We start from the raw sequence: 27,087 nt of genomic DNA, 5'->3' as shown, positions 1-27,087 counted from the left end.
GAGGTACATGCTCAAATGAGACATTTTAGGAAATACAGAAAAACAAGGTAGACAACTCAAAGACAATAGTTCTTAACTCTTGGCATATTTCTATGCAAAGGTTTTTGTTATTTTTTTGTTTTTTTCTCTCCATATCTGTAATTGTCCTGCAAAGGTGAATTTTATATCTTGCATTCCTATAAAATCGGTTTTTATTCATATTCTCCAAACATCTTCTTTGTGACCATTTAATTGATACCTACTTTCCTATTGTTTTTAGGCGAACTCTACTTCCTTTTGGACTTTTAAGTTGTTTGCAACTTTTTGCTATTAATGTTGCATTAACTGCCCTTGTTCATGTAGCTTTCCTCCCCTTAAACATCCTTAGAAGCAGAATATGCTAAGTTAAGGAATACAAATGTTTTTAAGGCTATGTTATTTGTGTGTTTATCAAATACTTATTAAATGCTTGTTTTCTATGGTACAGAAAACAAGGCATTGGATGTAAAAATAAGAGTCCATGTTAGTTTTTGCCTTAGAGGAATTTTCAGCTTAGTGGGGAAGATGAGGTAATTATGTAACAGTTACATAACCTTGGGAAAAATAAACAGTTATTTCTAGATACCAATAGAAGAGGTGCCATTAGGCAATAGGATGAAATGTATGTATGTGCGCCATAAAAATTAAAAAAGGAACAAAATTGTTTACCGTATGCTTAGCTTTATTTGCACATCATAGCAAAATTTTATGGTTGGTAAGATTCCCATGTTAGAGGTATGGAATCTAAGGCCAAGAGAGATGATCTCAGGCAGTAAATGGTAAATTTAGGAGTTAGAAATCAGATTCTAAATCCCATTTGACCAGCTAAGGACTTCTTGGCTTTTGTGTCAATTTTAGCCTCTTAGAGGCCTTAATTATCATATTCTTGTCCACAGTCTGCATTAGGGCTCTTTTTTTAAGTGTGATGATGGACAAAGTGGGATATTATCATAACATGCTCATGGTCATTTATTTTTTATTTTTTTTATTTGTTTTTGTCGTGCGGGGGACCCTGCTCGCTCCACCATTTGTCATGCGAGGCGGCCTGCAGGGCCTCTGGTCCCGCTCCCCGCATAAGAACGCAGGATGTGGCTAGGCCAAAAAGGAACACCCATGGAGCCATAAGTAGGGGAGTCATACCACTATAGTCTCACTGGAGGCTCTATAGTCACACGACTTGCAACCTGCTGTCCGCTTCTCTGCCTGCCAACCCACCCACTGACTCGACTCTCGACTCCCGACTCACCAACCAGCGCAGCCACGGCAGTTATATCAGTGGCTAATTGGCTAACTGGTTACAGCTGATGGTCAATTAGCCACAGCTGACGGCCATCTACTACCCGAGCCAGCACCTTTCCACATGAGGCCGAGAGCCTGGAAACTGCTCTCTGGGACTCTGTACCCACAGTTTTTTAAACTTTTATTTATTTTAAGCATGTTTTTCCAGGACCCATAAGCTCCAAGTCAAGTAGTTGTTTCAATCTAGTTGTGGAGGGCACAGATCACAGTGACGCATGTGGGGATCGAACTGGCAACCTTGTTAAAAGCAGGGCGCTTTAACCAACTGAGCTAACCACCCCGGTCAAGTCAATTTTTTTTTAGCTGTCTCTGGTTATTCTTTAGAATAAAGATTTAGTATGGCTAGAGTGTCTCTTCAGAGAATCTAGTCCATAGCAAACAAAAAAAAGTTTGTAACTTTTCCATATCAAGAAAGTACATACATGGGAACTGTTAAAGTCTAGTTTAAAAGAGCATTTATAATTTAACATTTTTAATGATAATCGTGTTTTTAAGTGTGTTTGAGATTTTCTTGTTTTATTTTAGGTTATCTTTATTTTGTTGCTTTTTATTAAAAAGAAGCCCCTATGGTTTTAGATTTCACTTGTCTTTGTCCTGATTTCTTATTATTTTATAGAAATCTGCTTCCTATTACCCATGTGTGTATAGAAGAAGGAGAAAAGCCCATGGTGATACTGCCTTACATGAACTGGGGGAATCTTAAATTGTTTTTACGGCAGTGCAAATTAGTAGAGGCTAATAATCCTCAGGTGAGAAAACTTTGCCCAAATGCCAATTATTTACCGGTAGCTTCTGGTATTATCTTTGAAAGCAGATATTAACATTCTGAAATAGAAACTGTTTAAAGGCCTGCAGAAAGAAAGTGAACTGGAAGATATTTATAACCTGTTGGTTAGGAGGAAGATGGTTTATGGCTCCTGTCTGAAGGCTTACACTTTGCTTAAGTTTTCCCTTGTATATCCATTGTGTATTTATTCATAATCATCTCAAACAGTCTGTTACACCATCTCAGGCATTTTTCTGAGGAGAACTCTTTGAAGGCACATGTATTAGATCTCCCTTCTAGGAGTGGAAACAGACCCATTTGGTCCATAATGTACCAAAAGCTGGTGATGACTGGAGGATATGTATTTAATATGTTGGCTGTAAGATGTCAGTCACCTAAGAGTTTCTTTCTCTTCATTGCTTGTGTACATAGCCTGAAGCTTTGGTCAGATTCCAAACACATTTTGATGGTGGTGGTGGTAAAGCCCAGTGGGTGTTTTGTTCCCGCTATACCCTATAGCCCCATTAAGTCGGTTTTAGGACTTAACAATAATTTACTTACTAGAGTTGCCAGGAGATGGATTCAAAGGCTGAATTGAGTATTTGGCTTAATAAGCCTGATATGCTTTGTAAATTGACAGGATTAAAGCCAGGGTTTCCAACAGGTGGTTGGAGGCTGAGGCCCAACTGGCATCACCGAGGGAAGAATTTCATCCTTAAGCCCACAATACTGGCGTCCGCGCTCCAGAGGAGCTGTCAGTAGAGAGAGCTATAGACTTACCTTACTTTGGAAATAGTCCCCAGGGGATAATCTCCTAATAAAAACCATTTTAAAAGAAAAGAGCTAGTTATTGAGTAATAAGCATTTGAAATATTACCTTGTGAATTCAACAGTGAGCAAATATTTATGAGCAGCTCCTGCATGTGCTAGATGTTGGAGAGATGTACCTAACAGATGAGAGAAGTAAATGGTAATTACAGAATGATAAGGACTATAGAAGATACAAGTAGAGGGAGCTATGGCAACATATTCGTAGCCAAAAATAGCTTTTTAACACTCACCGTGTAGGTATAAAGAAGTATTTTGGGATGGAGTGGGATTGTGGAATGAAATAAGCAGCTGCCATAATTTTTATGCTAACTGCATTGTCATTTTTTGTTACCACAGGCAATTTCTCAACAAGACCTGGTACATATGGCTATTCAGATTGCCTGTGGAATGAGCTATCTGGCCAGAAGGGAAGTCATCCACAAAGATCTGGCTGCTAGGAACTGTGTGTAGGTGCCATGGGCTCATCACTGTCATTTGATGTTTGGGGCTCCCTGTATTTGGGGTTCTCTCCAGGAGTCACAGTGGGAATTGTGTTGTATTTAAGAGTGACCATGATCCATAATTTTAATCATATTCTGATTGCATTTGATGTTTATATCTACTTTTTAGCATTGATGACACACTTCAAGTTAAGATCACAGACAATGCCCTCTCCAGAGACTTGTTCCCCATGGACTATCACTGTCTGGGGGACAATGAAAACAGGCCAGTTCGATGGATGGCTCTGGAAAGTCTGGTTAATAATGAGTTCTCCAGCGCTAGTGATGTGGTAAGTACTGGGACCCCCGGATTGCAACAAATGGAAATGAGGCTTTGTTTTTAAATGATAATTTTTTAAAAATCTAGTAACTATTCCCTGAAAGTTTTCATTAAGGAAGCAAGTGTAGTTAGCTCCTAGTCATCCAGTTTGTGGGGAGAAGCTGTGACCCCAACCATGGCCCGTCTGTGTGTAGTCTCATTTTATCCTCATAATAACGCGTTGAGAGCGGGCACTGTTAACGCTATAGGGTAGGTAGACACTATTAGCCCATTTTTAAAGGTGACGATATGGAGGCTTAGGTTGCAGTATTTGATTATTTTTCTAAGAATGACCAAGTGGTTGCTGGATCATAAAGATTTATTGTTTAAATTTATTTATGACCTCTTCTAAGTATTATGGCCTGTGTAATTTATAATTCCCCAAATGTCCCTCTCTTCCCTTTTGTCAGTTTCTGGGTGGTTCTGCCCATTTGAACAGATCATATAATGGGATCCTTTATCCTAAGTGATGTCTAATTTCAGAAGTCACAAATACTTGTGGGTATTTTGCAAGCATTTTTAATTGTTTTTAATTTCTGTTACCCTTTAGTCTGATCTTGCTTGCTGTACTTTATTATTATTGTAGCTGAATATTTAGAGACTGGTTAAATGTCTGCTGATAAGGTCCCCCTGTATAATCAATCACTCAGTGATACCTGATAGTATTAACATGTAGACTCTTACACAGTAATTTGCTTCTAAGTTACAACTTTAAAAATTAGGCTACTATGTTACTGTGTCTCGTGTCTCTACGTATTTATAATATAGAGTTATCCTTTTACTTCTAAGTTTGTATGCTTTAAGGATTACTCTTTTAATACACTCTTTCCCTCAGTGTATTAATGTCTTGTGTCTGTTGTAACAAATTATAACCTTGGAGGTTTAAAACAAGAGAGATTTATTCTCTCCTAGTTGAGTTCTGGAAGCCTACATCTTGTTTGAGATCAAGATGTAGGCAGGGCTGTGCTTCCTCCAGAGGCTCTAAGAGGGAAACATTCCTTGCCTCTTTCAGCTTGGTGACTTTTGGCACTTCTTGGCTTGTGGCCGCATCTCTCCCTGCTCCATATTTGTATCACCTCCTCCTCCACATGTGTTTGTTTGCCTCTCTCTTATAGTAATGCTTAAGATTGCATTTAGGACTCAACTACTTAATCCAGGATAAGCTTCTGTTCTCAAGGTCCTTAACTTAATCACATCTTTTGCCATGTAAGGTAACATCTGCAAGTTTCAGGGATTCGAATGTAGACATATTTGAGGGGCCAGCATTCAACGTACTGCACTCAGCAATTGAAATGATTTAAGATTTCCTTGTTGAAAAACGAATATCTTAATTTAAAATCCTTGAAATGAAAATGATTTGAAAAGGAGAGAAACCCTCTCTTGTTAATTAAAATATAATGACATTTATTTTTCTTTTTCAGAAGCAAGGTTAGCTATCTGATATATGGTGCCTTTTTTACATACCAAATGTCTTGATCAAATGTGTTCACTGATGTGGATGAACAATTTACTTATGTTGTTTTTTTAATCTTTTCTGTTAAGGTATTTTATTGTGTATATCTTCAAAATATTTTGTTTTAGATTAATTTAAAATCAACCACTTTGAAAAAAAAATCTGACACTTCTGTCAGATGGACAGAGAAAATGTGAGTGTTGATGAGAAGGGATGCTTTGCTTCACAAGGAACTGCAGAGATTCATAGTGGACGGGAAGCTCTTCATGTTGCAGCAGCCTTTCCCAGCTAGAGGCATGGAGCTTGTAGAGGATGGGTGGGGAGTCGGGGAAATACATCCAGACTCTTAGGTACCGAACTCTGAGGGCTCAGCCTGTGTAGCAGTGGAAACTAGGCCTAGTCTGTAGAACTTTGACAATAAAATTAAACTTCTCTAACATTAATGTCAAATTAAAATTTCAAGTAAAACAAGTCAAATATGCAAAGCAACTTACACAGTTTTAATGGTTATCTAAAGAAAACCTGGGATTTAGGGAGGGGTTGCTGTTTTGTTTTTTATTTTTCGCAAATAACATATAAAAGAAAGCAGAATTTGATATTAGGCCAGCACACAGCTGTTGTACTGCATGACAGTAAGGACCAATTGTACTGTTTGATAAGGTGCTTGTTTTTAAGTTTGCCAAATCTTTATTCAGAAGTTCTGGAGTGTAGCTGGAATTCTTTACCAGTTTCTACATTAAGCAAAGCTGTTTTCATAGGGGACAAAGGGGTTTAACTTCAGTTTTAGAGTGTAGTTTTAAAACACAGTATCAGTGGAATTAGAGCTGCATGGTTTTCAGATCCACCCTTTCAGTAGAAGAGACTACAGCTGAACATTTTTGAATGTAGAAAAGTAAAAGAAACTTTCCTCATTGATTTCTTTGAAAATCGCATTCCATAGTTGATTTAAAAGATTAATTCTGTCATCTCTTTGGGATATTAATATTGTTTTCAATGGTTGACTTAAAATATTTATGATTTTGTTACTCATTGAAATAAATAGCATAGTTACTTTAGCAGAAATGTGGTGGCAGTTGTGGTGAACCCAAAACTAGTCTAATGGGCAGGAAATAGAAGATATTTCGTAAATGACAATCTATAAGTATACCATGTAACTTCAAGAGATTGGGGATTATTTGATTATTCTCTTACAAAAAGGAGTATTGCTAGCTCATATTTCAGAGGGTTATGCAAGATGGCCAGTAGGGTTGTCTGCTTGCACAATGGAAACCCCCAAAATATGCATTGCTTCATTCAATGTACTTGTTTATTTCTATATAGATATTCCATTGTATACTTAAGCACTAATATGAATTGTTTTTCTAATATTTATGATCAAATATTTCACAAGAACTTCAGAGTGAAAATTAAATTCGATAATACACTTTAAAGCAATGAGACTATAGTTTATAATATGTCTCTAAGCAATGTGATCTACGTACATCTCTTCAGCTGGGTACACTGCCCTGTATTGGCTGGTAAAGTCCAGGTTGAGGATACATGTTTTAGTTAAGCAAATATTTCAAAATCATACTTAAAATTATGTATTTTTATCGTTAAGATAGTTTATAAATTTTGTAAGAGTTCATATATTTTATCCAAGAATCTGCCTTCCATCAGAATGCAGTCCTGCCAAATACCTTGTTGCTGCTTGATCATTTGACAGCTTTACTTTAAAAAAATCACCATGAACTTAATGGTCAGTAACCTAACAGGAAAATTACTAAAATCATAATTATTTGTAGCATGTTTCGGCATAAGCTTACTTGAAATGTCTGTGTGACCCAAGTTTTTCTGAGCTGAACCTGGAATGTGATGGTGAGAATACTCATTGATTTACATTTATCTTGATTAACTCCTAAAATGTTCAGATTTTTCTTCTTTAAATTCTTATAAATTCATTTACTTTAAAATTTTATATATATATATATGTGTATATATATGTATATGTATAAAATTCCCCTAAATATATATATACATATACATGTATATACATATATTACATAATACATATATCCCCCTAAATACCTTTTGCCTTGGATAATTGAGATAGAAAGAAATAGGAACAACTGTTTTCTGTGATGCTGATGTGACTACTATTGTAAAAATCCTTCCTTTCAGTTTTGTGAGGTTGAATATTTTTTGAATTCTTATATTAAAGCACAAATGTTAGAGATTGCTTTTTAACATTTGAACTGAAAATGAAACGAACAAACAAAACAGAAACAAACTCATAGATACGGAGAACACACTGATGGTTGCTGGAGGGGAGAATAGGTGGGAGAATGGGTGGAAAAGGGGTAGAGGATTAAGTACAAACTTCAGTTATAAAATAAGTCACAGGGATGAAATGTACAGTGTAGGAAATAGAGTCAATAATATTGTAATAACTGTGCAGTGACACATGGTTACTAGACTTTTTCCGGTGATTACTTTCTAAGGTTTATAAATGTTGAATCAGTATGTTGTACACCTGAAACTAATATAATATTGTATGTCAACTATAGTTAAAAATAAATAAAAATAATTCAAGAAAAAGAAAAAAATGTATATGCATAATCATTATGCTCTGTTCCCACTTTTTCTTGGAGTTGGGAATTTAAAAGCTATGCTTACTATTATTCTCCTTTTGGGCTGAAAGGCTTCATGCAGAGTTACATGCAGAACAAGTAACGTAATCTCACTCTGACCAGAGTCGCCACACATGTAAAATACATATTTTAGGTATAAATGTAACCTCTAACAAACTATATTACTGCCGTCAAGGGGACATTGTATTTTTTTTAAATCCTCAATAGTTTTGCATTTCTTTATAGTTAAAAACTCTGCATGATTTGTTTGGAAATACACTAATGTTTTCCATCTTATAAATAACATTAATACATTGTGTCTCTGGGTTGTGTTTTCATAATTATTAATGGAAAGATTCAATATTTCAATATGTCAAGATTCTTATGTTAATATCAGCTTTTAACTGTTGAACTTAGGAAATATGCACGACTAGATTTGACTAGTTATAAATCTCTAATATTATTTTAAGATAGGCATATGACGTCATCATGGGCATTCTTAAGAATTTCTGGGTATTGTTTTTGTTTTCATCAGATGTGAATACCACCATAGATTTTTTTGGGGGTGACTTTTTTTTCCTTTATTTGAAAATAATTTCTTGATTTATGTCTTCTTTGAATTATTTAGCTAATTATAGTAGCTAACATAATTCTGCTATTAAGAGACTACCTTGTATTAAGAGACTAAATGAAATCAAGAATGCACAATTAAGAGTTTCTTTCTTGGTGGTTTTCTTGTCTGTATGGGGTTACATTGTGTTTAAAAAGCATTTTCTTGGGAAAAACAAGTCAAGGAAATGATTTGCATGCTAATCTTATCAGTGTGGTTTATGACCATGAGGAGGTCCATTAAGGTACTTGAACAGTTTTTAGGGTGCAGGGCAAATATGTTCCTTGTGACTTTACGGTATTTCTTCTGTGAACATTAAAGATTACCTAGACGGAGGGAAATCTGTGAAGTTATCTAAATATTATATCTATAGCAGAGTACTTCTTACTACTCCTGTTTGCTTAGTGCCATGGAAAGTTAGTGCCACATCTTGAGCAGACTTGAGTAGCACCAGCTCACATTTATAACATCCCATGAAGAGTGATCTTCTGAACTACGGGAGTATCAAAGAGAAAGCTCTCGTTTTTAGAGAATGCTTATTACTTTTAAAAGTATAGAAAGCTTTCTATTTTATTTCTTCATTATTAATTTTAGAATAATGCTTAGATTCCTAATATTTGTTTCCATTCTGGTTGCAGATTTTACACATCAACAATCTCAGACATATTATTTAAATGTTAAATTCACTTTTATAATGATATAAAGACATTAAGAAAAAGCTGGAGAGGTGACAGTATCATTCAGACATTAGGAAATAAAGATTTAAAGTTGCACATTATTATGAAGCTATTGTTTAGTTTCATTTAATAGTATTTTAATAGTCCTAGTATTTCTGGTGAATGAGGAGTGAATGGATTTACTTTAGGAGCACTTAATATATTTTCACAGGTGACCGGTTGCTATCTTTTGATTGAGTAGTTGCCTTTGACGTATTTTCTGCATTTAGCTTTCCCTAAGAATAGATATTTTTCTCGAGATCTTATTAACTGTTCTGCACTTTCTATTTAACATTCCCTTCAAATAGACTCAGTGTTCTGGTGGAGCTGTATCTAAGCATCTGGTGCAGTGGAGGAAAGTGCCATAAATAGCAGATATGTGTGATGGCCTGGTAGGCATCCAGTATTGGCTCCTCTGCCTTTCCTAATCACAGATCTAGGACAGAGTCCTAGTACATGTGGTCTCTTTTCAGTCATGTACGACACTCTGTGCCTGAGTTAGCAGCATGTACTAAATTTGATACCTGATGTAGTCAATGCATTTTGTACACAGTCATTGTACATCTAGGTACATTTGTTTAGCTGGAATGAAAAAAAAATATTTGCCACAGTGATAAATCTGGAGGAATATTAAGATTTGTAGGTAACAGTTAATATTGAAGAATTGTTAAAAGGAATACTTGTATAAATTTATTGAGTCTTAAAATTTAAATATGAAAACTTTTTAAAAGTAACATAATCCTATAGATGTAGATTTCAGTTATTTATTGAAAAGGCCTAGAAAATATGGATCTGAAAAAATAAAATTCGTAGAATAATAAAAGCTTCAAAACTTGATATTTAGGAAAAGGATATATACTAATAAAGCCTATACCTGTGCACAGTGGGGTATAAGTTTTGAAAACTTCTGAAAATTGGTTAGTTAATAATGTTGGTAATTGAGTGAACTCAAGCTTCCACTGTTAGGAATATTTCTCCATGATATTTTGACCTTCAAAGTGAAATCTTAATTCCAGGGAGTTGGTAAAGAAAGATCCAAACCCCTTCGCCTGTTTTCAGAGCCTTCTGTTCCTTACCTTATCTCCCTCTTTTAGCTTCATGTTTTCCACTGTACATTTCCTTTTATTCTGCATTTCTGCATATCTGGAATTCATTCTGGGTGCAAACACACCAGGTACTTTTATGACCTTTGATTTTGTCTTCTTTGGATCCCCAGAGGATTTTGTATCTAATAGCACCTGTCACACACTGCCTTACATATTTATGGACAAGTCGTTCTTCCCAGAATGGGCAATGGGAGCTCCATCTTAGGTTCCTTTAGCAGATGTTCCATAGCTATAGAACTGAAGTTGACGTACATATCTGTGCCTTTTGGGTCATTTATTTTAAGAACAGTCACAGCCAGCAGTGCTAATCCTCTCCTTAGAGAGCTATGTAAAAGAATCCTGAATGATCTTACACTGTCCTCGTCTCCTCTCTATTTCCATGCTGAGTCTTCACATTTCTCCTTGTTTCTCTCCCATGGACTTCACATCAGAGATTCCATCTGTGCTGTTGACCACAGTTATTTGAGTAAATGGTTTATTGATTCCCCTTTGTGGCCTGAGCACCCCCACCCCTTAACTATTAGATATATTGTATAAATGTCTTTTTACCCAGGGCCCATGTTTCTGAAAACTTCAGTGTAATCTTTGGTTTGTACTTTAGTTTACTATTGCAATAAATCCTAAATCACTCTGAAGATACAACATGATTGAGGACAGCAGGTAGACTCTCTGAGGTTTGGGAAAAACATGATTAATTTGATGTGGTGCATGTTGAGTTCAAGATACTGATGGGTGGAATGTGGGTCTGGGATCCTGGAAAGGCAGAGAGGCAGGGTATTAGACATTGGACAACAGCTTCCTGACAGTGGTGATTGAATGCGCAGAGCATTTGATCCCAGAGCTAGTGAATATATAGGGCGAAGAAAGCCAAGAGACTAGGGAATGTTCATTTTTAATTAGTCAAAAAGAAAGCAACAAAGAAATAGAAAGATACAAAGAGAATCCAGAGACTGCTGTGTCATAGAAACCAAGGAAGGAAATAGTCTGTAAACTGTCTAGTCTGTGAGCATATCTGCAGTGGTGAGAAAGAATGAAGAAATAACCGGGTTTTTGAACAAGCAGGTGTAATAAATCGTTAAAGATAGGTGTAATTGTCAGAGTGAGAAAGTGGTAGCAATAAGTGGGTTACACTCTGAAGTTCAGCTATGAGGAGTGAAAGGTTAATAGCTTGATGAGATGGCAAGATCAAGAGAGGCTGATTTGTTATTTTTGTGTTTTATTTTTCATATTGGGTTATTTGGTTTGGTTTCTAGGCGAGGGAAGCAGTGGTGGGAAGAAAGAGTTCGGACAAGTGGTTATTGGAGGGGAGGTCTAAGAGATGACGGGTGAATGGCATCAGGAGCCCAGGTAAAGGTATAATCTTGGTGCAGGAGGAAGTATACCTCTCTTCTGAGATGGGAATAAAGCAAGAGATAGAAGGACAGAGAAGATACAGAAAGTGCTTGAGGAAGGATTTCTCGCTGAGCTGTTAGACAGTTTAGTTTACTAAATATATGTGTAACTGAGGTCCCCAAAGACATGAAGTGGAGGGCGCGGGGTGGACAAGAAAGAATGATGAAGAAATAATGACTGAAATGTTTCCAAATTTGGTGAAAACTATAAACCCACAGATCTGAAAACTCAACAAACTCCAAACACAGAAAGCTTGAAGAAACCAAACCACAGCATATTATAATCCAATTGCTCAAAACTGGTGATAAAAAATTTAAAAGCAGCCAGAAAAATAAAACATGGTAATGTATTTAACAGAAGAACCAAGGAAAAGATGGCAGGAAATTTCTCATTGGAAGCAATGCAAGGGAGAAGACAGTGAAGCTACATCTTTAAATTACTGTAAGAAAAGAACTGTGTACATAGAATTCTATACTCAGCCAAAATGTCTTTCAAAAATGAAGGAGAAATAAAGACTTTTTCAGAACTATTAGGTACAAAAGTAATTGCAGTTCAAAGGGTTAAAAATTGCAAAACTGCAATTACTTTTGCACCAACCTAATTCAAAAGCTGAAAGAATTCATCACAGCAGACCCATACTACAAGAAATGTTAAAGGAAGTCCTTTAGGAACCACTGGTACCAGATGGAAATATGGACCTCTGCAAAGGAACAAAGAGCACCAGAAATGGTAACTACATGGGTAAATGCACAAGATTTTGTTATTGTTTATATCTCTTTAAAAGATAACTGAACTCATTTCAATGCCCCTCTCTCAATAATTGATCAAATAGACAGAAAATCAGTAATTTGAATAACATGATCAACCACTTGATCTAATTAACAATTACAGAACACTCCCAACAATTGCAGAATGCATATTCTTTTCAAGTGCACATGGAATATTTACTATGCTAGACCATATTCTGGGCCATAAAACAAGTAAATTTTAAAGGACTTAATTCATACAAAGTAGTGTTTTGTGAACACAATGTAGTTAGTTTAGAAATCAAAAATAGGAAACTAGAAAATCCCCAAATATTTGGAAACTAAATAATAAACTTCCAGATAACCCATGTGTCAAAGAAGAAATCAAAACACAAATTACAAACTATTTGGAATTGAATGAAATAAAAACAAAACATTTAAAAAATTTTGGGATGCTGCTGAAGGGGAGATGTATACTATTAAACACCAATATTGGAAAAGAAGAAAAGTCTCAAATGAGTGCCGTAGTTTTCACCTTAAGAACAAACCCCAAATAGATCAAAGGAAATAATAAAGATGAGAAGTCAGTGAAATACGAAAGAGAAGAACAATAGAGAAAACCAGTGAAACCGATGCTTAACTCTGGGTATTATCATCAATGATAAATCTCTTGGCTAGACTAATGAGAAAAATAGAAGTTGCAAATTAACAATATACTGAATGAGAGAGATGATATCACAGATGCTCACAGGTATTAATAAAATATTATGAACAACTGTTTCCCAATAAATTCAGACACTTAGGTGAAATTGACAAATTCTTTGGAAAATAACTTTCAAAACCCACTGAAGGAGTGGATAATTAGAACTTAGTCCTGTATCTGTTAAAGAAATTGAATTTTTAGTTAAAAGCCTGCCCTCCCCAAAATGCTCTAGGTTCGGAGTGAATTCTGCAGCACTGGGGAGTACCTCCAAACATTTCAGGAAGAAATAAACTACACAATTGCTTTCAGAAAATTGAGGAAAGAATACTTTCTAATTCATTCTATAAGGTCAGCATTCCCTGAAACAACGCCAGACAAAGATCAGAAGAAAACTATAGCTCATAATCTATCATGATCATAGATGCAAAAATTTTAACCAAAAGTTTAGCAAATAGAATCCAAAAATATATTTTAAAAATGACCACATAGGCTTTATACCAAGAATAGAAGTTTGTTTTACCATTTGAAAGTCAAACAGGGCAATATACTATATTAACATACTGAAAAACAAAAACAGGGTTGCCAGTTCGATCCCTACATGAGCCACTGTGAGCTGCACCCTCCACAACTAGATTGAAACAACTACTTGACTTGGAGCTGATGGGTCCTGGAAAAACACACCTAAGATAAGTTTACAAAACAAATTTAAAAAATAAAAATGACCATGAGCATCTTATGATAATATCCCACTTTGTCCATCATCGCACTTAAAAAGAGCCCCAATGCAGACTGTGGACAAGAATATGATAATTAAGGCCTCTAAGAGGCTAAAATTGACACAAAAGCCAAGAAGTCCTTAGCTGGTCAAATGGGATTTAGAATCTGACTTCTAAATCCTAAATTTACCATTTACTGCCTGAGATCATCTCTCTTGGCCTTAGATTCCATACCTCTAACATGGGAATCTTACCAACCATAAAATTTTGCTATGATGTGCAAATAAAGCTAAGCATATGGTAAACAATTTTGTTCCTTTTTTAATTTTTATGGCGCACATACATACATTTCATCCTATTGCCTAATGGCACCTCTTCTATTGGTATCTGGAAATAACTATTTTTGCCAAGGTTATGTAACTAACACATAATTACCTCTCTTCCCCACTAAGCTGAAAATTCTTCTAAGGCGAAAACTATATGATCATCGCAATAGATGCAGAAAAATTATTAGAAGAAAATTCAAAATTCATTTCTAATAAAAATTCCCAACAGTCTAGGAATAGAAGAGAACTTGCTCAAACTGATAAGGGACATACATCTACAAACAAAACAAAATCTATAGCGAACATCATACTTAATGCCAAAAGCCTGAATTCTTTTTACCTAATAACAGAAGCAAGAGAAGGACGCCCATTCTCATCACTTCAGTATTGTATGAGGTTCCAACCAGGGCACTAAGGCAGGCAAGGAAATAAAAGGCAAGAAAAGATTGGCTAGGAAAAAGTAACTATTTGTGGGTGACGCAGCCATCTATGAAGAAGATCCAATGTGATTCACAAATTAGCTACTAACGTAGAACTAACGAGTTTAGAAAGATTACAGAACACAAGATCAGTGTACAGTTTTATTTCTTTACACTAATGAAAAATCAAATCAAAGTTTTTAAAGAATATAAAAGCATCCAAAAATATGAAATTTTTAGAATTCTTAGGACTATTGACAAAATATGTGAAGACCTATACAATGAAAACTATAAAACATTGTTGAGTGAAATTAAAGACCTATGTAAATGGAGGAATATGCCTTGTTCACTGATCAGGAAACAGTATTAGGATATTAGTTCTCTCCAAGTTAGTCAATAGATTTAATACAGTCCCAGAGAAAATCTTTGCAGGCTTTTATTTTTTATTTTTTTATTTTTGGTAGAAAGTGACAGATTGATTCTAAAATTCATATGGAAATGTTAAGGACCTAGAACAGCCAAAACAGCTTTGAAAAAAGAACAAGGTTGGAGATCTGATTTCAAATGATAGTAACGAAGACTGGTGATGGCATTAAGGTCAGCAGGTAGGTCAGTGGAGCAGAACAGAGCATCTAAAATGGACCCACGTAATGTATTAATAACTAATTTCGAAAGTGCAAAGGCAGTTCAGTGGAGAAGGGATTACCTTTTAAACACACAGTTTTAGGGCAATTGGATATGCAGGTAAAGAAAATGAACTTCGATCCATTCCTTGCTCCATCTACAAAAATTAACTCCAAGTAGATAACAGACCTAAATGTGAAATCTAAAGCTGTAAGACTTCTGGAAGAGAACATAGAAGAAAATCTTGGTACTTGACAAGGAAATATTTGTAGAAAGTATTTGCAAATTATCTGATAGAGGACATAGGCAGAATATATAAAGAACTCTCAAAACTCAGTAGTAAAGAAGCAACCCAATATAAAAATGGGCAAAATATTTGAACAGACATTTCACCAGTGAAGATACATGATTGGCAAATAAGCACACAAAAATAGGATCAACTTCTTTAGTCATTAGGAAAATGCAAACTAAAACCACAATGAATTACCTTACACCCATTAATATGACTAAAATTGAAAAGACTGAATTGCTTGCAAGGATGTGGGAGAATGGTAGCTGTCAGACACTGCTGGTGGAAATCTAATACGGTACATTCACTTTGGAAACAGGCAGTTTCTTAAAAAGTTAAACATGTACGATATCTATTCATTTTGCTCCTAGATAAATGAAAGCCTATGTCCTTACCAATACTTGTGCACAAATGTTCATAGCAGCTTTATTTTTAGTCGATGAACCTGGAAATCAAATGTCCAACAGGTAAATGGATCAACAAATTGCTATTCATACAATGGACTATAATTCAAGGAAAAGTGATGAGCTGTCCATACATGCTTGCATCATGGAGGAATCTCAGAATTATTATTCTGAGTGAAAGAAGCGAGGCAAGAAAAAGTGTACAGTTCTAGAAAATGCAAAGTAATCTGTAGTGACAGCAGATTGGTGGTTACTTGGGGATGGTAGAGGTGGAAGGACAGGATTAGAGCAGGAAAAATCTTTCGGAGGTGATGGATATGTTTATTAACTTGGTTGTAGCAGTGGTTTCAGGGGTATATACACATGTCAGAACTTAACAAATCTAACACTTTATGTGCAGTTCTTTATATGTCAGCCATACTATAATTTTTAAAAAGTGTCTTTACTGTCTGACCACCACTGCTCACATATCTAAGACTAGTTCCGAAATTTGCTCGATCTTAAGACCCAGCTAGGTACTCTAGTTAAAACTTTTGTGTTCCAGGGTCCAGAACTTTTAGGATAGGACTAGGGAATTTGTATTTTTAACTAACTCCCTGGATGATTCTTCTCATTCATTAGTGAAGCTTGGAAAGCTCTTTCCCAGATTAAATTAATCACACTTGAGTCATCTTGAACCCATTTCCGTACGAGAAAGGAATGTTGAGTTTGTGGTATTAACAGAAAGGCCTAGTCAGGGAACACTTGATTATGCTTTTACTGTGGTCAGACGAGATCATTGAGAATTCGACAGAGTTTTTCCTCATTATATACAGTACACCGAGGTCAGCGTCGCTTGATAAATTCATGAAGTAGCAGAATGGAAATTTTTTAATAGACCTCAAATTAGTAAACATTACATTGAAGATTTAAAAAGAAATTTATATAGTTTTTGACAAGTCACATAAGTATATGTTGTTAGTGCAAAAAATGCTTTATATCTTATATTTTGGGAAGCTATAAAATCGTACAAGTTGGGAGAAGATGAATAGAAGAACAGTGTTATTCTCTAAATGTTCTTTAAATGGGCATAGCAGCAGCCTTTTAAAAACTGGAAAAAACAGCTTGACCTCCTTATTGCCCTCTTTCCAACGACGTCAAGAAAAGGGAAATTATAGAATAAGTCTGTCTAAATTTTAAATGGTTCAGTTATCAGAAGACTTTAGAGAACAAGTTTTCCACAAATCATCCTGGTGCTGTTTATCTTGATTTCTTTTTTTTTTAAAGGCTTGGTGCACCAACGTATAATTAATCACTTTTGTTGGCTTTTAAGGAAATGAAACTGCAGTGTACCCTTTGGCTTTATTGTTCTTTGTTTAATGTTCATTAGCATTGCAGTTTGTAATATGAGGACCTTAGGTGAATGCTCGGCAATAATTGGACAAAACAGTGTGAAAGAAGTAATTTTTTAAAGTCGGCTTGTACTGTTACGGTACCTGGGTACACTCCAAAGTGCACATACCATCAGCATCGCTGTGAAAGTCCCTTACAGCCCAGAGTGGTTAGAATGTTCCTCCTTTGTCAGTGGATGGACTTAAGCCCTGTGTACAAGTTGACAGTGTACACTTGTGACCAGTTCCCATGGTTTCTTCCTCCAAAATCTGATTTGGATTGATGATTCCTTTCCCACAGCTGCTGCCACAATCAGTGAATAAGAACAGACCCATCTCATCTCATGAAGAAGGGATGGGAACACCCTTCTAACCAGTATCACTTCTTTGGGCTTTGTTGTATCTGTGTAGTGAACTTCCTTCCCTGTGGAAATGGGACGCTTTTAAAAATCAAGCATTACATTTACTAGTCACTGTCAGTATTAAAAGTTCAAAGAATAAGGTTTTAATAGCAGGCAGCTTCCTTTAACTTTTGTTAATTTGACATCATTTTTCCATTTTGAAGCAGACTAGAACGTTCTCTTTAAACCAGTAGGCTCTGTTTCTATGGAGATTTAAAAACTATACATCCATCTCCATCTGTCCCTGTCCCTTCCCACCCCCCAAAGCACAGATGTCAAGGATGGGCATTGCTCTTCTCTGATGGTCACTGTTAATGAAAAAAACACTGAGTTCCAAAAGGCTGAACTCTGGTTTGGTGTTTAGGGTAATGCTGGCCTCAAAATAAGTTGGGACATGTTCCCTTCTCCCCTGTTTTCTGATAGAGTTTGTGTAGGATTGAATTGTGTCTCCCCAAAAATAGATTGAAGTCCTAAACCGTAGCACCTCAGAATGTGACCTTATTTGGAAATAGGGTAATTGCTGATGTTAAGATAAAATCATACTCATTTAGGGTGGACCTTAATCCAGCATGAGTAGTATCCTTACAAGAAGACATTCGAGGGGAGAATGAAATGTTGCAGCTGTAAAACAAGGAACACCAGGAATTGCCAGCAAACCACCAGAAGCTGGGAATAGGCAAAGAAGGAAGTTCCCCCACAGTCTCCAGAGGGGGCATAGCCCTGCTGACGTCTTGATTTTGGACTTCTAGCCTGCAGGACTGTGAGAAAGTAAATTCTGTTGTTTAAGTCAGCCAGTGTGTAGTACCTTGTTATGGCAGCCCTAGGAAACTAATACAGATTTGTATTATTCTTTTCTTTCAAATTTGATAGCATTCATCCATTGAAACTATTTGGATGAAGAGTTTTCTTTGTGGAAAGATTTATAATTATGAACTCCATTTCTTTAATACTAGATATAGAGCTATAAAGATTTTCTATTCTTGTGTCTGTTTTGGTAATTTGTGTGTTTCAAGGAATATGTTTGTTTCATCTAAGTTATTAATTTAATTGGCATAAAGTTGAGTTGTTCATAATATTTTTTGATGTCTATAGCATCTGTAATGATGTTCCCTCTTCCGTTACTGATATCGATAATTTGTGTCTTTTTATTTTCTTTGATCGATCTAACTTAGTAGTTTTCAACTGGGAGCAACTTTGCCCCCTCACCATCCCTCACGAGGGGACATTTGGCAATATCTAGAGGCATTTTCAATTATCACAATTTGGGACAAGGAGTGGGTAGAGGCCAGGGATGCTGCCACATATCGTACAATGCATAAGACCTCTTAGAACAAAGCATTATCCATCCCACAATATTAGTAGGGCTGAGGTTGAGAAACTTGTTCTAGGGTTTACAATGTATACCTTTTACTTTCAAATAATATTATGCCACTTCATGTTTAATATAAGCAGCTTACAATATAATACAATATTTCCACTCATCCCTTTTCCTCCCTTATGCTATCGTGGGCCTACATTTTATTTTTCTATATATTATAAACCCATAATACATTGTTGCTGGTTTTGCTTTAAACAATCTATTAAGAAAAATTTTTAATGAAAAATTACCTAGTTGTTACTCATGTTTACAGCACTCTTCACTCTTTGTGTAGGTGCAAATTTCCATCTAATATTTTTTTCTTTCTATGTGAAGTACTTTCATATGTCTTGCAGTGTACATCTGCTGGTGACATATTCTGTTAGCTTTGGTTTGCCTCAAAAACTATATTTTGCCTTCATTTTTGAAATATATTTTGGTTTAGTGTAGTAGTTTCCGTTGACAATTTTTTTTTAAATGAATTTTATTGGGGAACAGTGTGTTTTTCCAGGGCCCATAAGCTCCAAGTCGTCGTCCTTCAGTCTAGTTGTGGAGGGCGCAGCTCAGCTCCAAGTGCAGTCGCCGTTCTCAATCTTTAGTTGCAGGGGGCGCAGCCCACCATCCCATGTGGGAATTGAACCTGCAACCTAGTTGTTAAGAGCTCGAGCTCTAACCAACTGAGCCATCCAGCCGCCCCTCTGGAAGCTCAGCGGCAGGCAGCTCATTGTCTACATTCTAGTTGTGGAGGGCACAGTTCCCATGTGGGAACCAAACCGGCAACCTTATTGTTCAGAGTTTGCACTTTAACTAACTGAGCCATCTGGCTGCCCTCCATTGACAGTTTTTAAAGTATTCTAAAAGATAACATTGTACTGTTTTTTTTGTTTGCATAGATTATGATAAGAAAAAAAGCTATTCACTAATGTAAGGCTTTTTTAAAAATCCGTATAATTTAGGGAGTATTTCTGAATTTTATTATTAAAAAATTGTAACTTAAAATTTAATGCATTGTGCTTAGATTTGTAAACAAACTTATTTTTGACTTTTTTTTTTCCTCTTCTTTTTTCCTCCTTCACACGAAAAGTGTATTTTTGGAGGCAAGTCACTTCTGTGAGCCTCAGTTTCCTCACCTGTAAAATCATGCTGCCAATGATGCTCATGGGTTTGTTGTGAAAATGAAGTGAGATAAAGAAATCAGACTGTCTAGAACTTGAAAGGACTCATAAACATGATACCTGGTACACAGATATCCTCCTGTGTACCTTCTTTCTGACCTCGAGGTTCACACGTGGCAGCACATCAATGGGAGTCCCCATTCTGGGTCCTTCCAGGCCACGTGGCAGCAGCTCTGTGTGGACACAGCGCCTGCCCCACACACTCGCGGGAGCCACGGTGTGGTTTGATTGGACCATGAAAGAGCACTGTTGCCACTGCTTATGATTTCTGCTCCTACCAATAGAACATGTTGATTTTAAGTAAATCTGATCTTTTACTCAAGTAAGATTGGAAAACATTTTTTTTTAGGATACTTTCACCTGTTGATTTAAAGTATTTTTAATATAGTAAAAATCCATGACATCTTATATTTTATATAATTCGCATATTTCACTTGTTCATGGTGTTCCTTCCTCCATCCAGTTAGACCAAAGTTACATTCAGTTTCCACTTCTCAATAATGCATACAAGCTACAGCCTTTTTTTAAAAAAAGATTTTATTGGGGAAAGGTAACAGGACTTTATATTGGGGAACAGTGTGTACTTCCAGGCCTTTTTTCCAAGTCAAGTTGTTGTCCTTTCAATCTTAGTTGTGGAGTGTGCCATTCAGCTTCAAGTTGTTGTCCTTTCAGTCTTAGTTGTGGAGGGCACAGCTCAGCTCCAGGTCCAGTTGCCGTTGCTAGTTGGAGGGGGTGCTGCCCACCATCCCTTGGTGGGAGTCGAGGAATTGAACAGGCAACCTTGTGGTTGAGAGCCCGTGTTTCAACCAACTGAGCCATCCGGGAGCTCAGCAGCAGCTCAGCTCAAGGTTCCGTGTTCAATCTTAGTTGCAGGGGGCGCTGCCCACCATCCCTTGCGGGACTCGAGGAATTGAACCGGCAACCTTGATGGAGCTCTAACTGCCTGAGCCACTGGGCCAGCCCCAGCCTTTTAAGTAACAAACTTTCGTATTAGGAAATCTATACTTAACAGTTTGGGGTGGTGGGGCTTGTAATCAACAGTAAAAGCTGTTCTTTCCAGTAGATCTAATTAGCATATACAGTAATGACATTTACATTGAAGGATACATTCATTAAAATGCTTTTTTTCTGTCCTAGCAAGATAAACTAAGTGGATATAGTTGACTTCTTTTTGTACATAATGTTTTGCTTTCCTTAAGAGTGGGTTGAGCTGCTATTTTGAGGCCATACCTGGCCACAGGCAGCAGCACTGTGACACTGTTTTAAATATCCCCTCCTTGTGTTGCTACTTCTCCTCAGTGGGCCTTCGGAGTGACGCTGTGGGAGCTCATGACTCTGGGCCAAACGCCCTATGTGGACATTGACCCCTTTGAGATGGCCGCGTACCTGAAAGATGGTTACCGAATAGCCCAGCCCATCAACTGTCCTGATGAACTGTAAGTGTTTCTGAGCTTAAAGACATGGGTTTCATTCCCTGTACAATGCTGGGATAAAATAAAAGAGCAGGTGTCCATATTCATCCAGAGACTTTCCACTTGAGAATAATGACTCTTTGGACTCGAATTAGACTTTTGTAGAGAACCACAAAGTGAGCCAGACTCGTGCACTCTTTAATGCATTGGACGTTAGGACTTCTGCATCTTATATTTGTAGTGTTTATTCTAATCCAAGAGGTGAATGTACATAGTGAGAAAGCACTGAGTACCATGTGGGTTATTCTGTGTAGAGTGAGGACCTGACTTTTACCGCTAGAGCCTTAAGGACATTCTTAGTTATAAAACGTCTTTCTCATTGCCGTCTTGCCTTCCAGTTGGTGTCACCTGATATATAAAGATGACGTTCTGGGCTAGCCAGTGAGATAGTTCCTGTTTGCTTTCATCGCATAGCTGATCTTCCATATAATTGGATTGGGGTGGGCAGGCGGGACTAGTCAGGTGATTGAGTGCACAGGTGAGCGTGGTCTGAGTTCCAGAACCACCTGAAGGTTTCTACACCATGGCCAGGTGGCAGCTTCTGCACTGATTTTACTGTAGATTCAAGGTTTTCAGAGCTTGAATAAAGCTTCCTCTTTCTCTCAGAATTTAAATGTAGAATAACACAGGTATTTACATGAAATCTCTGTATTTGCTGATGTATTTTCATATGCTCTCACAAAGAGTTGAAATCTCCATGTAAAATCCAGATGACTCACTTTAGCTTCTTTTCATTTTAGAACTGCCAAAAGATAGTAATATTGATTGATTTTTGTGTCCTCCTCTCCACACCCACATTTATACAGAAAACATAACTGGCATCCGATTGATCAAAAGGTTAGGAATCCTATATATCACCTGTTGCCAGATTGTTCGTTTTTGTCACTGCAGATTTGCCGTGATGGCTTGTTGCTGGGCCTTGGATCCGGAGGAGAGGCCCAAGTTCCAGCAGCTGGTACAGTGTCTCACAGAGTTCCATGCAGCCCTGGGGGCCTATGTGTGACGCTCCTCCCACAGTCCCACAGCTTCCAGCGGAAGGTGCCTGTCAGGGCTCGCTTGGAGCCAGTCACGGACGCTTCATCCATGACACAACGCCAGCAGGAGCACATTCGTCTTCCAGAACACCGTGCCTTAGGAACGCTTTAGAATCGGAACTTTTTAAGACACACTTAATAATGTGGAATAATTTTCTAGATACCAGTTTTATTAGGTTGAACTGAAAAGGTTTTTGTAAATTTTTGGGCCAAAAAATTTTAAAACATAGTTACTTTGGACTAGGGGTACATTCTTACAAAATAAATAAACAGTTTTTTAAATTGTTTAAACACAGGTATTTGGAATAGCTATCTTAGTGCCAATTGCTTTTTATTTTTTGACTTCATCAAGGTAATGTAGGTGATTCACCTTTAAAGTTTTTAAAATCTTTATCACTAGTCTTGGGAATGGTTTGTCTTCCAGATGCATTACTTTTTCTTAGAAAAAGAAAAACAGTATAAAAAGATGTCTGGTTTGTCTTACAGGGAAAGGCAATATTGGAGGAAAAAAACTTAACGAAAAGCTAGAGTATGAAAAAAAAATTTAAAAAAATAATTGATTAGTAACAGAAACTGCCCCTTTGTAAAATTGTTTCTTTTTTATTTTATTTTTTTAATGAAAAGGAGTTCTGCTCCTTTATTTTGGGGGAAGTAGGAGCTGAATTCATTGAAACATCTTAAATTTGGCAGAAATTAGCTTTTCCTTGCGCTAGAAGTGAGTTTTGGGGGCAGGTGAGTAGTAAACAGTGATGATTTTATTTATTTTCACTCTCTGGAAAAGGTGATAATACAATTTCAGAAAGTGAAATCACGTTTCTAAGGTTAAGAATCCCTTTTATTGCACCTAGAATAGTGCTATGCACAGAGTAGGTGCTTGAGATGTTGTGGGTTAAAAAATGTAAACTGGTAAATTTTGTGCTTATCTACAAGGCTGGCTTAAGTATAAAATTGTTTTTTAAAACACTTGAAAAATTAAAGGATTTGTTTTATATGATGGCAGTACTGAAAATATCGTTCATAATGAGTGATTGGTTGTGTCTGGTAAGTCTTTGAACATGGAACAGCTAGGTACCCTGTTTTGTTTCATGGGTGCTTCACACAGGCTTCCGGTCCCCAACACAATCACAGCTACCAGTACTCAACCTCCGGGTTCTAATAAAAAGTTGGCATTATTATTACCAGGAAGTATCACAACATTGAAACTTTTCTCCAAAGCCATTACATTAGGGGATGCATGTATTTATTGTGTTTGGTTAGAGTTGGCCGATGGCATCGTTGGGGCTCCTAGATAGCCAGGCCTGGGGGTGCCTGCCTCCACTCTTGTCCTCACAAGCACACAGTGTGTAACAGTTGGAGGCTTTTGCTGTTCTTAAAGAAGCTTTGTGAATCAGCAGTACATCTGGACGAAGAGCTCACACAGTACATGTCCTGCCCCAGCAGGCCGAGAGCATGATTTTTCTATATACCATTTCACACTGGTTTTTTGGTTTTAGGAAGTACTCAGCCCCCTGAATGGCCAGTTTTTTTAAAAAGCTCTTTGAACTGTAAGTTACACGTTTTTGTACACAACCTGCAATCTCAGAAGGCATTCAACCAACAGATATCATTTAGCACTAACTATGGTGTTAACGCCCGTGGAGTGGTTCAACTCTAGCATCCCTTCCAACAGTCAGTACATTTTTTTGTGTTCAGGTTAGTGCTTTGTTTAGATAGCACAGTTCTATATCCAAGATCAGTTCAAAAGGAAAAGTACTGACATCTGACTTCTATCCCATATTAGCAAGTAGGAAGAGGTGCTCTCAGCTGGAATGTGTGTGCCTTTAACCTTATTTTTTTGTTTGTAAGCTGTTTTATGTATGTGCATTTGTTTTAGTAGGTGGTTTAAAAGTTTTAAGAAAGTTTTCTTGCTGAGCTACTTGGAGTCACTGACATGGGGAAAAAAAGAGGAGTTTTAAGAATTTCATGGCTGGTCTTCTTCCAGTTGTTTTGTCATAGACTGTGAGTGTTACTGAGCAGATTTTGCAGAAAAATGTAATTTTTATAGGAAAGAAGCAAATTGACAAAGCACTGATGTGATATTATAAGCTGGCTCTAGTGACTGAGAGCTGTATTATATTCTGTCCTTTCTTACACCCCTGTTATAAGAATATTTTACTTGTAGAAGCAAAGAGTATTGGGCTATTCATTCAGTATATATTTATTGAGTGCCCACTGTATGTTTGGTTCTCAAGATACGTAGGGAACAAGACAGATGAAATTCCTCCCTTTTTAGGTCTTATATTCTGGTTAGGAGAAACAGATAATGAATGTAAGCTTTTGGTAAGTGCTATGAAAAAATACAGAGTGGAATCAGAAAGAATAACTTTAGATGTACTATTTAGCCAGGCTTCTCTGAGCAAGTGGCATTTCAACTGAGATGTGAATGACAAGAAGCCAGCGATGAGAAGATCCAGGCAGAAGGGACATAAAATTGCAGGGGCCTTAAAGCAGGAACAAGCTGGCCTCCAGACTCGGCCCCTCCTGTGTATCCTCTACCTGCTGCTGCTGGAAGAAGAGAACAGGCCAGTGCGGCTAGGATGTAGTTAGGGAGGGCAGGGCTCCCGGTGAGGTCTGGGAGACACAGGAGCAGGCAGCAGGGCCTTTTAAGCCATGGGATACATTTATATTTTATTCTAAATACAATGGAAGTTCATTCAAGGATGTTTTTCAGTAAGGGAGTGATATGATCTGATTTGTCATTTAAAAAAGATTATGCCAACTCTTCTATGAAGGTTTGATTGTAGGAAGGCAAGGATGGAAGTGATGAGATTTTTAAGAAACCAGTTGCATAGTTTAGGGAAGAAGAGAGAGTGGTTTGGGACCAGTTTGGGTAGTGTGGGCAATTGGAAGGGGCACATTGGAGATAGGTTTTGAAAATAATAGACAGGACCCTGGATTCATGGGATGTTGGAGGGTGGGGTGGATACGGAAAGAGAGTAAGCAGGGCTGACTAGTTGGTGTGGGGCTTGAGCATCCGGTTGTATGGCCAAACTCTACAATGAGATGGGAAAAACGCTAGGAGGAACAGGATTTTGCTTTGGCAGGGGGAATCAGTAATTTGTTGTAGGCTACGTTTGAGTTACCAATTGGTCATCTAAAGGGAGATTTTGAGTAGATAGATGAGAGTCTGCAGCTCAGGGAAGAGGTCTCGTTGAACATACAAATGTCGGAGTGTAACATACAGACTGTGTTTAAAGCCAAGGTATGATGAATTGCTTCAGGAGATGGTGTAGATGGAGGAGGTGCTAGGACTGAGTCCTAAGCATGCAGCATTTAATGGTCTAGTGAAGGAAGAAGAGATAACAACAGCAACAACAAAAAGACTGAGAAGAAGTCACTGCAGATGGAAAAAGCAACAACAAAAACAGGAAAATGAGGTGTCGCCAAGGGAAGCTGGAAGCCCAGGGAAGAAATTATTTCAATACGGAGAGAGAAACCTTTATGGGATTTGGCATTATAAAGGTGATTGACAAAAGCAGTAGGGTTGGAACAAGTTGAAGTACGAATACAGTGTGGGAAAGTTGAGATTCTACTATAGTCCGTGCTATTGAAGTTTCACTGCGAAGGGAAATGGAGCAGTAACTAGAGATCAAAGTGGTTTTTTTTTTGGTGGGTGTGGGGGACAGAGAGGAGAGCATGTTTGTTTTCCAGATGAAGATACAGGTACCAGAAAATGTTTCACAAGCTAATGGAAGCGATCCAGCAGAGGAAGAAAAATCCCTTTGGAGTATGGGACACTCCTCTTTCTTGCCATTTGATCCACAAGAGTGACAGCCTCTCCACTCTAACGCCCCACCCCTCCCAAGTCCCTTAGGTTGTGGTAAAGGTTATGTTTTTATTGGGGAAAAAAATGTAAGGGTGAGGGGAGGTGGTGCACAAAAACTTGAATGGTTCTCATTATATGAAAATCTGCGTCTGTGGAGTTGACTTCCCTAGAACCTCAGACCCAACACAGTAACTTGCTTGCCGCCATCTTTTCCCCCATTTCCTCCATAACTGCTTAACTGGCCTCGGCCCTTAACCCATCCAGCCAGCTTCTGCCAGAGTAACGCTTCCTAAAACAGCTGCTGTCCCTGTTTAAAATCCTTCAGCAGTTTCTCAAAGCCTTCAGGGTAGAGTTCAGAACTCGTAGGTGCACAGTCTCCACTCATCTCTGCAGTTTCATCTCCTGCGGCTTCACCAGCTCACTGCTTCTGCCTGAGCCTGTCATGCTGTTGCACATGTCCTTTCCTTTGCATGTGCTGCTGCTCTTAGAAGGTCGCACTTCACTTGAGATTGCCCCAGTGTCCGGGAGACTCCTCTACGCTTACCCTGCTCCTGCAGGAGCTTTACAGCTTTATTCCCTGGGTGTGCACTCTGACAAAGGTAAGCTGGGACCATATATATACATACATTTTTTTTTTTTAACACTTGG

At 37.4% G+C, this 27,087-nt stretch overlaps 1 protein-coding gene across 2 annotated transcripts in view; it reads left to right on the top strand.

Moving 5' to 3' along the window:
- The window catches only part of RYK (receptor like tyrosine kinase), an 82,248-nt gene extending 58,620 nt beyond the window's left edge, over window positions 1–23,628 (top strand). For both annotated transcript variants that reach the window (XM_033132982.1, XM_033132981.1), the window contains exons 11-15: window positions 1,934–2,066; window positions 3,251–3,360; window positions 3,524–3,683; window positions 21,428–21,564; window positions 22,492–23,628. In XM_033132982.1, coding sequence (XP_032988873.1) covers window positions 1,934–2,066; window positions 3,251–3,360; window positions 3,524–3,683; window positions 21,428–21,564; window positions 22,492–22,603 — 652 coding nt within the window. In that variant the 3' untranslated portion in view covers window positions 22,604–23,628. The remainder of the gene's footprint in view (window positions 1–1,933; window positions 2,067–3,250; window positions 3,361–3,523; window positions 3,684–21,427; window positions 21,565–22,491) is intronic.
- The last annotated feature ends 3,459 nt before the right edge of the window (window positions 23,629–27,087 follow it).

Source organism: Rhinolophus ferrumequinum, chromosome 17 (assembly GCF_004115265.2).
Source record: "Rhinolophus ferrumequinum isolate MPI-CBG mRhiFer1 chromosome 17, mRhiFer1_v1.p, whole genome shotgun sequence".
NCBI lineage: Eukaryota > Metazoa > Chordata > Mammalia > Chiroptera > Rhinolophidae > Rhinolophus > Rhinolophus ferrumequinum.
Note: the sequence above shows the minus strand (reverse complement) of the source record. Positions and strands in the feature narration are given on the sequence as shown.